The sequence below is a fragment of the Lampetra fluviatilis genome, chromosome 34 (genome assembly GCF_964198595.1).
Source record: "Lampetra fluviatilis chromosome 34, kcLamFluv1.1, whole genome shotgun sequence".
Classification (NCBI taxonomy): Eukaryota; Metazoa; Chordata; class Hyperoartia; order Petromyzontiformes; family Petromyzontidae; genus Lampetra; species Lampetra fluviatilis.
Window position 1 is genome coordinate 6,443,832 of NC_136308.1, and position 13,212 is coordinate 6,457,043.

At 42.9% G+C, this 13,212-nt stretch overlaps 1 protein-coding gene across 10 annotated transcripts in view; it reads left to right on the forward strand.

Annotated features, from left to right (window-relative positions):
• Positions 1–13,212, forward strand: part of LOC144944328 (voltage-dependent L-type calcium channel subunit alpha-1D-like) — a 208,573-nt gene that overhangs the window by 103,069 nt on the left and 92,292 nt on the right. For 6 of the 10 annotated variants that reach the window (XM_078872397.1, XM_078872399.1, XM_078872405.1 and 3 more), the window contains exons 8-9: positions 2,455–2,558; positions 7,482–7,654. In XM_078872397.1, the coding sequence (XP_078728523.1) occupies positions 2,455–2,558; positions 7,482–7,654 (277 nt within the window). Of the gene's footprint in view, positions 1–1,837; positions 1,942–2,454; positions 2,559–7,481; positions 7,655–13,212 lie in introns of those variants that run through there. The other 4 variants (XM_078872398.1, XM_078872403.1, XM_078872407.1 and 1 more) reach the window with 2 other exon arrangements.

Below are 13,212 nucleotides of genomic sequence, written 5' to 3' on the forward strand. Positions count from 1 at the left end.
TAATTGACCTTCAGCCCAAGGTGCTCTGGTACCAAGTACACTTATGACCACCGCTTCGTATTCACATGCATTGCGGCTCTTGAAGAATTGAAGAGTTTTTACCGAATCCGAAAAAAAAATTCTCTTCTTGTTATTTTGGTTGCCAACCCCTGGCCGAGGCCAAGGCGGATTTACTATTCAGTTAAGTTTTTTATCGCCAAGATTTTGCCAACACTTTAATCAACTTGGCCGGTTTTATAATGTATATGGTAATAATAATAAAAGAGTATTCAGGGGAAACCAAGTCCAGGACATTCTCATTACATTAACTGCATGAGCTTGCGTGTGACTATATAGAGGGCTGAATGGGCCATTGGAAGGAGAGGGTTGGTGGTGAGTTTTATTTTGAAAGCTCAGTTAAGTCTTAGCTGGTTAAAATAAAACTAATAATTATTAAAATCTTAACGAATGCTAACCATAATACCTAAGTAGTTTACACTTCTTTGCCGAATGAGGGAAACCCTGGCCTGCAGATAATCCTCAAAGAACAATAATCCATCAAATGTGTCAATGGCACTGCTTCCTAAATACGAAATATATACTGTATTTATTGTGCTGATAGATCATCTCTTTGCTATGAAGGAGGCCCATTGCCCGAAACGTCACCTATTGTACACATCATTTTAGGGCAGTGCAATTTCCAAATGCGTGGGCATTTTGTTACATGAGTTGGTAGGTATAAATTTTATTCAAACAGAGTGCCCATTGATGCTATAGTTCCCTTTTAAAGAATGATCTGGAATATTAAAAAGCAATAATAAAAAAAAGCCAATTGGTTGAGATATATATATAGAGAACATTTTAACAATTTCATTTGTGCAAAATAATTTGATGAATAGTTCAAGTTAATTTTGTTTAACCAGGCGGTGAGAACACAAGAAACCATGATGTCTCATTGCAAGAGTGACCTGGGGGTATGAATCAGTCTGCCAGTAGGGGGGCATGTGTAATCCGAATTGAGTAATTAGCGGTGAAAATTTAGAATTTGGCAAATTTGGACCCTGATTTCGGCAAACAATGGGCTTCCTCTTGCGAGTGATGTCAGGGGATCTTTAACGTGGACTGTAAAGCAGACGGCATGTAGTATTAGTACGGTTATCACATGCACAGTGATGACCAGGGCGGCGCTACCGTTAGGCCGCGTTAATACCCAGCTGAGTAGGTGATGCTGTGTCTTCATTTCATGCCGGAGCTGCTTTGCAATGCAATTTTACAAAATGAATAAAACGACCAATTAATGACGCCAACACTGACATGATAAATAAAGACGCATACGCACATGGGTGAATTTAACCTGTAAGTTTTAATGATTAATTTCATACAGGTGTCGCGTATGTGATTTAAAATGATGCGTTTTTAGGCCGACGTGAAATGTCGAGAATGAAAACATTCGCTCGGCACGTGATTGCCCTCTGTGTTGTCTGACCCCCCCCCCCCACCCAGTTAAGTCGTGCCACTTCACCTCACCTTGATTCTGTTGTAGCCTCGCACGGCCTGGGACACGCATCTTGGGACTCGAGAATATAAAACAAATATATCAAACAGCAGCGGCGGCTGCGGCAGCAGCTAAGCACCTTTAGAGAAACGGCGAGCTTCTTAAGCTGTGATCCCGTCTCCACTGTCTCCCCCCAGAAGCCTTTAAATGTACACCTGGGAATTATCTGAGTGACACGCAACATTCTTCTTCAGATCTACTCCTCCATGTTTTGTTTAATCCCTGTGTTCATCTGGAGCGTGTTTCTCCCTCCGCAAGCCACAAGCAGTAAACCCCGATGTTCTGTGTCATCCTCCTCCACAGATGAATGACGCCATGGGCTTTGAGTTACCCTGGGTTTATTTTGTCAGTCTGGTCATCTTCGGATCGTTTTTCGTGCTTAATCTCGTTCTTGGTGTATTGAGCGGGTAAGCAGGAAGTCTTGCTTTTGATTTTCGTTTGCGTGTGCCGTGTGGATGCTGGAAATCGCTGGCATCAATGGAGGCGTCGCTTCCTAAGACGTGCCCAATTTCATTTATTTTTGAACACCACAATAAACATTCCGATTTGACGTAGTTCTTACGAATAGTTTTTTTTTATATACACCTCTGGTACGTGTTTGATAATATATATATCCTCGCAATCGTAGGTCCATTTCACCGCCACGCTTCTTTTTAGATGTCTGATTAACCTTGCGAGAAATAACCCCACCGTCGCTGTGCTCACGGCGAAGCGACTATTCCCCGGCGACGATGGCGCGCGCGCACTGTGAGTCTTCACAGCCAGCCAAAAGGTCACGCTCAAAGCAAAAAAAAACTGAAAACCCTTCCTGCATACAGATCCTCCATTAATGCGAATCAATTTCCAGCGATTGCCAAGCATCTGTCAGAAAGTGTGTTGCCCTCCTAACCACACTTATCCCGTGTCCTTCCATTTTCCAGGTAAATGATGCGATTGGGAACGAGTGGCCGTGGATGTATTATGTTAGTTTAATCATCGTAGGCTCTTTTTTCGTGCTTAACCTGGTTCTCGGTGTGCTGAGCGGGTAAGAAACTTCAGCTTCCAAGTTTTAATCGTCAATCTTTATTCATGATTATTATTACTACTGTATTCCTGTCTGTGAGCAACTGTGTGCTCTTTTACAAAGCAAAATTTCTAAGTATAAAAAAATAATAAGTCTTGCATGACGAATGACGCTTCTCTGTTTGGCTGGCACGTGGAGTTTCATGCTGAATATCTTGTGGCGAGATTCAGACCGATGCCCACCCCACAAAGGCCAGGTGTTGGCAATTTCAGACTCTCCAAGTGTCCTCGGCAATGATAGGTGCTCTGGAGCCGTGCGTTTGTTGATCATGTAGATGTGAGTTGTCCAAACATCCCAATGTAGGATCGCAGAGCTGAGGCAATTTGTTGTTGCCAGTTTATGGTTGCCTTCCCACTTGGCTGTGGTGTTCCGCACCTCTGAATCATTCTCTCTCTCTCTCTTTGAGAGTGAGCATAAATGCTCTTAGTTTTTTCGGTAAAGTCACGTAGGTAAAATTTTAAATTAAAATTAATAAAAATGAAATAATAAAAAATCACGACGTTTCGGAGGCAATACAAGTCTCCGTCATCAGGTGGGACCGTCACAGCCAGATTTGCTGTATCAAGTGCCTCACTTGCTGTATCAAGTGAGGCACTTGATACAGCAAATCTGGCGTCGTGATTTTTATTATTATTTTATTTTTATTAATTTTAATTTTATTTTTTTACCTACGTGACTTTACCGAAAAAACTAAGAGTATGAATCCTTGCAGTCACGAAAGCTTCAAATCTAGAAGTGAGCATAAACTCTGCGCATTGCAAGTGCTAAATTATTATTATAAAACCTGCGCGGCCAGGTGACTAAGAGATGGTGAGTACAGCAAAGGGATTAATGAACCCATCTATAGGGAGCTTACAGTGTCACTTCCCTCGTATGTGTGGGGGTTTCGCAGGTACTCCAGTTTCCTCCAAAACGCAAACTACTTTTACTGCAATTGGCTGAACATCCAAACTCAGGGCTCCACTAAATAAAGAGCCTTGAGACTCAGCGATAGTTTCCTTGATACAGAAGTTAAAGTGTGACTGCTATTAGGTCCCACTTTCAGAGTGTCCTCTGTGTTAATCCAGAACCGTTTCAGGGATTATTTTGCTGATGTTAGAAGCAAAATAAAAATAAAATAAAAATCACGTTTCGGAGGCAACACGAGCTTCCGTCTTCAGGTGGAACCGTCACAGCACGATAGCTGTATCACAGCACGATAGCTGTATCTCACTTGATACAGCTATCGTGCTGTGACGGTTCCACCTGAAGACGGAAGCTTGTGTTGCCTCCGAACGTCGTGATTTTTTTTATTTTTTTATTTTACTTTTATTAATTTTCATTTTTTTACCTACGTGACTTTACCGAAAAAAACCTAAGAATATGAATCCTTGCAGTCACGAAAGCTTCAAATCTAGAATTGATGTTAGAAGCCTTGGTGTCGTAAAAGGTGTGACCTGACTGTGGCTGAAGACCACAGCATCTGTCTGCAATTTATATCTCCCGTGTGACTTCAGCCGGGTGGGTACCATCAGCACTTATAAAAAAAAATCCTCTGTTGGGATGGGAGCCAGTTAGAGCGAACGCTGAGTCCAGCTACGCTCGTATTGCAAACCGCGGCTCCACGTCAATCACACCCAACGGGCGCAGTTTCTGCCTCTCGCATATTCGGCACTGCCTCTGTTCGTTAATGTCCGCTGGTCCTCCAGAAGCGGTCCGAGTAGAGCCCAGACGCGTCTCGCCTGATCCCGTCCCACCCCGGATCACCATGAAGCGCCACGTGCCACGTCACCCGTACGCCCGTGCGGTACTTATTAGAGCCCCCATGCTGCCTTGCCCTCTTCCTCCCCAACCCCCTGACACCCTTGCCGCATTGTTCGTCTTCCATCGTGTGTGCTGGAGGACAAAGCCCATCCACGTCGCCGCATGTTTTTGTCGGTGTCTTGTGCCGAGGTGCTTTGTTAAATGGCCAGCTGGGTGGAGGGGGGGGGCGGTGAGGGGGAATCTCTTTGAAGACACACACCCCCCCGCTCCCCCCCCCTCCACAGCGAACGATCGTTTTTGTGATGGGAAGTGTGAAGCGGACAAAGTGGCAGCTGAACGCGACGTTGCGAGTCGCCTGTCAATTTCTCCGCGTTTGCGCAACGGGGTGTGTGGTGGTGGGGGTAGCAAAGTTATGTTTAGGCTAACTCGCAAGAAAATGGTGATGTAATCCCCTTGATTAGTAAAGATAATAACACAAAGGTAAAAATAATGTCAATAATAATGGCAGCAATGCTCAGCATGCAAGTCTACTGTGGGCATCTTTTACCCAACCAAAATAAACCAAATGCATCGAAGTGCCCTTGGAAAACAGTGATTATATACAAGCAGAAAATGCCTCGATGGCTCAATGGAAGGAAGGACAACATTTCACAACTTCTGATCGCTGGCCAGGCCTACCAAAATCGGGCAGTCTGGCTCCAAACTGTTGACATTTTTTGAGGGTGAACAGGTTTATTGTGCTGCCAGACGCACGATAAACAGCATTGATTCTGATGCAGGTCGTTTACATTTTTATGAAAATGCATTAGCAACCATAATGTTGTGGCCCGAGATCCCATGTATGCACCCACACACAAGAGACACAACATCCACTGACTCCCAAATTATGTTGCAGTAAATCTGCATGCTGCCAATCCGGCCCTGGCATAAATGTGTTTTTTTTTCTCGACCGTGCACACTACTTATTTAAATAACGTGCACAGTCGAGACAAATAATGATGTTATTACTAATAGGGTTTCCCCCCTTTTTTTCTGGCAACAAAACTGACACCTTTTTGCAAGGAATCATGTTAACATTAACCACAATACTTGCAGTCAAATGCAAACAAAAACCAATACTCTGATAATTGATGCATTATCCTTGAAAATGATTGGTCCACACCAGAGACAGCTTTCTTTAGAGCCTAGTCTCATATGGTGTTCGACCAGATGATGCCAAAAGGCGCACAATTCAAAGACAATGCACTATCAGAGTAATAAGAGCATAAATTATCAGAGTATTGTTTTTTGTTTGCATTTGACTGCAAGTATTGTGGTTAATGTGAACATGATTCCTTGCAAAAGGTGTCAGTTTTGTTGCCAGAAAAAACAGAAAAAAAGGGGGAAAACCCTATTAGTATATTTTGGTACTGGCAAAGGAGGTCCCATGATGATGTTATTACTCTTTATTTTTTAAATTACATGAGGTTTTGAAGTTTACACGGGGCAGTATTTTTCATCAGGTATCAATTATCTGGCTGTTATCACTCGTTGTTGTGCCAGCGTCCTGCTCCGTTAATTACGGCCCACCGGCGCACAATAAAGCATTGTGCCGGTTTACTATGGAGCTGTATGCGAATCTCGTTAAACTTTAGTTGACCCACAAATAATTTGAAAGATTTCAACATTTTATCGTAGCCCTAATGAAAACGCACAGGCACTAATAAGTTTAGTGTTGAAAGGCAGCTCTAATCACAGAATCGTTATTCCCAGCATGCAGGCAGTACACACTGTCAGATATACTCTGTGTTTCTAAGATAATAAATGTATTAATTTGACCTTGAATTAAAAGATAAAACTTAGCTTTATTTCTGGCTGTCAACTTACAACCTAATGCAATCTGGGGGGAAGGGGGTGGTGCAATGGTTGAATGCGTGGCTTGTAATCAGAAAGTTTCAAGTTCAAACCCTGAACAGGCAGGTCGATTAATAGGAACCACCTTATGGGAAATCCACCAGTGGTGGTCTGAACGAAATATCCACCTCTACCATAGGAATGTGGAATTTCCACCACTGGCTATGATGTTAAATAGGAGACAAATTACACCCTGTGCTAAATTGAGCAGGAAACCATTTAAACTGTTTCATGGGCATTCTAAACATATTCAAAATGTGTTTTCATTAAACAAATTCCAGCCTTTCTCATTCCATGAATGGACGAAGGCCTTCCTGTGCCATGTCATCCGTGGGATTATTTACCATACTTCGCCACGCTAGTCAGCACAGGTTGCAGAAGGATTGGGTGGCTGGGACAGATTCTGATATCACTCTTCCCTGATATTGGCCCTGGCCAGGAATTGAACTTGGGTTGCCAGATTCATAACACAGTGCACTAAGCACCGTCGCCACTGCTCCGCCAATAATTTACGTGTAACTTTATTACGAATGACATTGTTGCTTTTATTATTGAACATGAGAATAATAAACAATAATTGTAAATCAAAATCTAACGGTCAAATGCATTGTGGCCTCCAGTGTGGCCTGTGATTTAGCAGCGTGACAAAACAGTGGAATGAGGAATCAATCGCTGGCCACCCATTTGCTACCGGTGATGAGCAAAGCCTGATACAAAATTGATTGGACAAAAAAATCGGTGACCACTAAACCAGCGCCTTCCAAGTGGCTCGTTACGTTCAAAGATACACGGGGTGATTGTGACGCAATTAAACTCTTTCATGGGGGAAAGAAATAATGCAAGAGAGCAATTTTGTAGTTTTTATATGAGTACCCTTGAAATGCAATTGAATGCCGATAGACTTCCACTTTTCTTGGCATTTGTAATATTTTACAATGAAACTACTGCAAAGAGTGTAATTGATTCCAATGGCTTTAATTGCTTGGCGTGGTTTCTCTGCTTTAGAGCAGCTGTAATATAATTTGTTGGCCCAATGCTTAGAATGATTTGGCAGGGAATTTCGGCTACGGGAAAGCATTCAGAGGCGATCGATCGTGCTGCCATCTGTGACGCATCATCTCTGAGGTCTCAAACGAAAACAAATCACAGGCTGAGGGTGATTGAGGAGCGACGTCGGCAGAGCCTTACAGACGTTCAGCCTCCCTCCTTCGCCTCTCCTCCTCCCGCCTGTGTCCCGTCACGAAACAGAGAGTTCTCCAAGGAGCGAGAGAAGGCCAAGGCTCGCGGAGACTTCCAGAAGCTGCGGGAGAAACAGCAGCTGGAGGAAGACCTCAAGGGTTACCTGGACTGGATCATGCAGGCCGAGGACATCGATCCGGAAAACGAGGACGAGACGGGCGGGGATGGAAAGCCACGCAGCAGTACGTCCCCAAGCGGCACATGGCAGTCGTGACCTTTCGTAATCTGTGACCTTTCCTGTTTGCGCGGAACCCATTGCATTTGTTCTCAGTGGTATGAACCGCGAAACCTCCACACCCTCATCTGACCTGACCCCACTTTCTCCCCCTGCTGCCCCCTTCTTCCCCCCCCCCCTACCAACCACGGCCTCCCTACATCCTCAGAAAATGTCCTAAGATTGCCAGAAATGTGCCATACTGATCTAGTACACTATTAACAAAGCTCCTGATTCATCAAACTAAGACATGCTATGTATATTTCTGCGTGGAATATGTAACGCTCTCCAACATGTGTTTGTTATGAAAAATATTTACTCGGTATTGAAGTTGACGGGGGGTAGTAGCTGTTGGAGCAAAACACGATTGCTCATTTGCAACGAGCACTTTTTGCTCTGCTTTGTGTCTCCCACGTTTTTCGGCCAACACTTTGATACATCTAACCGGTTTTCAGTCGAGTACATGTCTCATACCAACGCACCTTTATTCCAGAGTTTGGTTCGTATTGGATCATTTTAACGAAAGGCATAGTTAGAATCAGGCTTTGTATTCGTACTCGGGGAATCCGATGAGCTATGAACCACTTTTTTACAAATGTTCTGTTAAAGTGCCGTGCCCTTTCCCCTCACTGGTCCAGACGGACGTGGCAGACAGAGCCAGTGCATTAATGCTTTGTAGCCACAGTTGAAAGCATTCGAAACAAAATGATGCCTGTTCTGCCGTTGGCTATACAATGGACTTTAAAGTTCAAGGAAAATAATACATACGAGCAGGCAATTGTACATCGTGTAATGGCACACATCTTCCAAGTTTGAATAATATCCGCAACAGTTCATTTGAGGCTACGTTATTTCTCAACTGAGGCTGAATATTTCTCTAATAAGACTCAACCACCCCCATTGATCTAAACAGCAGGTGCACGTGTAAAACAAAAATTTAATTTAGCTAACTAATTGAGTTAATTAGGGTACTCGGGTGAAGGTAATTCAAATGAGTGCAGCAATAATTGTTTCGGTACTGAAATCAGCTCATGCGGGTTTGCAAGATCATCTCTGGTTTGCCTTGAGCGAGGAAATAACCAAAATTTACATAGAAATGAGACAATCCAAGTCGTCATCGTGTGGGAAAGCTTCTTGTCATGTCCACAGGGAGACAGTCCCTCGGAGATTGAGATGCATACTTGCATCCAGCATTTGACAATGCGGTGCCTTGCAAAGACTGTCAAGTTTGAAAGAGTGGTTCTTAGAATAATGCTACTTTTATTTTGCGTTAATATCTCTTGGCTACTGTTTTCAGGAACAGGTTGCACCCGTTATCATTGGTTTGATATTATTAAAAAACCACATTATTGTGTTAATCCAAGGTCTTATAATATTGGGATTTATTCCTGGCAATATGGTGAGATCTCCATAGCTATCAGAATATATATTTTTTTATCATAATCAAAATATTTATTTATACTCGAGGAAATCCGATGGGCTATAAAGCTCTTTATTAAAGCTGTCCAGTAGGGGTGGGTCAGAACGTTGGAGCCTGCATGGCATCTGGATCGGTGACCACCATGCACAAATAGGTTGTTTTTAGGGCTTGTGGGCTATGGGGTGGGCACCAGAGGACTCTGCAGCAGCATCGATTGTTGTACTCTACTTATACGCACCTATACTTGCAGCCGTTGTGGCAGGACCTGCTTGTCCCGCATAGGCCTCGTCAGCCACCAGCGTGCTTGCAGAAGACGTGGATGTCCTTCCTAGATCTTCGTTCGCGAAGCCAAGCCATGATGATGACTTATACGCAGACACAACTATTCTCTCGACCTTCAGCAACCCGTACTGACCAGCATGGTGAATAAATAGAAACAAAAAGCCAAACCCGTAAGCCTCACGCTTCGGTTATCGGGGATTGAATGACAAAAGATGGACAACAAAAGGTCCATATGTATGCGTTCAGTTGCTGTGAAACTTCAGTCGAAACACGAAGACGAGCGGTCAGGAGGGGAAAGCTTTTGTGCCTCGACAATGCACGCGTCAATTGAACCGTAACTCTCCCGCCCTGGCCTGAAGACTGGCTGAAGAAAAGAAACAATCTATTAATTGATGAGTTCCACCCGTGGTCAACAGTGGCGTTACCTTGTATCGCTCACGTCTCCGGCAACGAGCGCGTGCGTGTTGTTGTGAACGCGTGTCGTGCGATGGGCCTTCGTGGTGGGAGGATGGGGGGGGGGGAAATCCTCGCAGTAGTGTCCGTTAGTTTCGCGAGGAAAATATCGCGATCGATGATGTGCCCCCGTTAGTTTAAACGTTTGTTCGATCACGTGTGCCACCAACGGTGTGGTGTTCTTCATTTCGTTTTATATATATATAAAAGGCCTGCAAAATGTCAGCCTTCGTCTCCCACAAAGGCTGACAAAGATCACGTGTGCAAAGTATGAAAACTAAGAATAGGTTTTACGCTTGCTGGCAATAAACACATACAGTACTTGTGGCAAAACATTCAAACAAACATGCTCTGATAACATATGCATTGTCTTTGAAACTGACTGGCCTACAGTAGATAGAGCCTTTACACCATTGGAACCTCATTTGCCAGTAGAAAAATATGATAATTGGTTTTTGACCCTTTTATCTGGCAACAAAACTGACACCTTTTTTTACAAGGAGTCATGTTTGCATAGACCACAATACCTGCAGTCGTAATGCAAACAAAAAAACACAACACTGATAATGTATTATCAGAGTTATGTTTTATCAGAGTTATGTTTTTTGTTTGCATTACGACTGCAGGTATTGTGGTCTATGCAAACATGACTCCTTGTAAAAAAAGGTGTCAGTTTTGTTGCCAGATAAAAGAGTAAAAAAACCAATTATCATTAGATATAGCCTTGTTAACTACCTTGCTCTATCTACTGTTGGGGCAATTGCATTTAGCGAGCACCTATTAAGGCCAGCACAGTGCACATGATGGTGGTGGGGCCTACGCCATGCCTGGCCACCTTTGTCTCCTCATTGCTGATGTTTGCATGCTGTACCAGTTACTCGTTTTCCTAGGAGAAACCCACGACAAAGTGCAATGCACTTATGTTGTCCGCACACTCAAAAACACTTTAACATGTGTAAAGAATTTCGATTTAAAGCTTTCGTGACTGCTAGGATTCATCTTCTTGGTTATTTCGGTAAAGTCACGTAGAATGGAAATAATTAAATGATAAAAATAAAACATAATAAAATAATTCTCACGACGTTTCGGCCACAACGCAAGTAGCCGTCCTCAGGTGGAGAACAGGTCTGTCGATTCTTTGTGACTTTACCGAAAGAACCAAGAAGATGTGTAAAGAAGCGTGGACAGATTTCATGCTTGGAATAACATGAGGTGAAGGAATGAACTATGCGGATTAAAGTACGCAGGTTATAAGACGTCATTCAAACTGTTGAGAACAATAACTGGGCTCGGGCAGGGCATGTCACTTGCAGGAATGTTGACTGATGGTTCAAGCGCATTCATGGAGTGGCAGCCAAACGGATGGAACGTGTCCGAGAACGGTGACATCCTCTCGTTTGCAAGTGGATGTTTGCATCGCAGGATCATGAGACATTGTGGCGGTTTTGGGGAGGCCTTCACCTGGAAGTGGATGGATCATGTCTTTGGATGACGATTATGGGTGAAGAGGCGATGGCATTTGTGGAATTCCATGAACTGTAGCCACACATTTACATTGCAATGAAATGTTGTTCAGTCTGCAACAGTAGTGCATCTCAAATCATTCTGCATCTCACCCACATTCCTAGCGTACGCAGAAATAGCCCTCTTGTGCGTAGTTTTGGTTCATAGCTGCAAATGCATGTATGGCTTGATTAAAGTACAGTATTCATCTCATTAACTGACAGATTAGTCAACAGAAGAAATCGGTATACACAGCTGTCTAGCCTTTCATGACTTATTAAAGATACTTGGGCGTTTGTTAAAATTAGACAAATATGCTCCGAGCAAAAGTGGTCCATGAATTTATGATTTTTATAATCATTAATGTGGCCTTAGTGTAGACAGTGTTGGTTGGTGGACCGCATACATTTGTGAGATTCCCAAAGGTGTTTACGGTATGTTTGTACAGAAAATTGGGCTTTCTAGGTGATTGTATACATTTGCAATGTAAATGCATTCAAACTAAATGATAATGTTTAAATCGACAATTTAAGTTTTTTGGGTGGTGACGAGGCCCTGGGCAGTGACATGCCCCAGCAGAAGCACGTTCGCAGCTTGGGTCCAGAAGTTCGCGGTTCGAGTAAAGCGGCTGCCCTGGTTATTGCCGCAGGTGTTTTGAACCGTGAAATAAAAAGAAAGAATGACGTGCCATCTGCCTTCACAGTGGATGTCAAATATTCCTTGGCATCATCCGCAAGAGCCCGGTAATGGGATTATAGACATGGGGCTATGAGGTGGCCACGTGATGCTAGTGCTGTCACCCAATTTGTATGAGTGAATTTTCCCTGGGCACTTGTGTTTTCTATCAAACGTAAAACATTTCTTGAAAAGCATTGGTCAGAATTCAGCAGGCGGGGATCAAATATATTGACTGATTGTGTAACCTTAATTCTAGATTTGAAGCTTTCGTGACTGCAAGGATTCATATTCTTAGGTTTTTTAGGTAAAGTCACGTAGGTAAAAAAATACAATTAAAATTAATAAAAGTAAAATAAAAATTAAATTTAAAAATCACGACGTTTCGGAGGCAACACAAGCTTCCGTCTTCAGGTGGAACTGTCACAGCACGCTTGCTGTATCAAGTAAGTGAGATACAGCAAGCGTGCTGTGATGGTTCCACCTGAAGACGGAAGCTTGTGTTGCCTCCGAAACGTCGTGATTTTTTATTTTATTTTACTTTTATTAATTTTAATTTTATTTTTTTACCTACGTGACTTTACCGAAAAAACCTAAGAATATGTGTAACCTTCTTACATTGTTCGTATTATATGAATGCTTGCGTCTTTTATTAAACTTATTTGCGTATCGATTAATAAATAGCGATTCTTATGGCCAAGTTGCATGCATTAAACCATGCATAGTAACATTATCAATGGTGTATTTGTATATACTGTATGTAAGTAGTTAGTGTGATCCCTGCAACCACTCGAGGTTAACGATGCTGCAACCCACCATATAATTTTGGTTAAAAAAAAAGGTGATTCATGAAGCAAATTAAGACAGGAATGTAAGAGGGGAGTGGGGGGTAAATAATTATAAGTCTAGTTTAAAAACTCCAGTCTGTTCTAAAACGTGGTCGTTGCGTTCCTGAAGAACACCGCGTTTTGGAAAATCTCGTTAGAATAAATAATATAACAGATGCAATGCGTATGCAGGCTGAACAAAGGTGCGTGGGTAGCATCTAGTACGCCTTTTGGCGTCATCTGGTCCAACACCAATGGAGACTAGGCTCTAAGAAAAGCTGTCTCGGGTGTGGACCAATCAACTTCAAGGACAGTGCATATCATTATCATCATCAGAGTTGTTTCTTTTTGTTTGCATTTTGACTG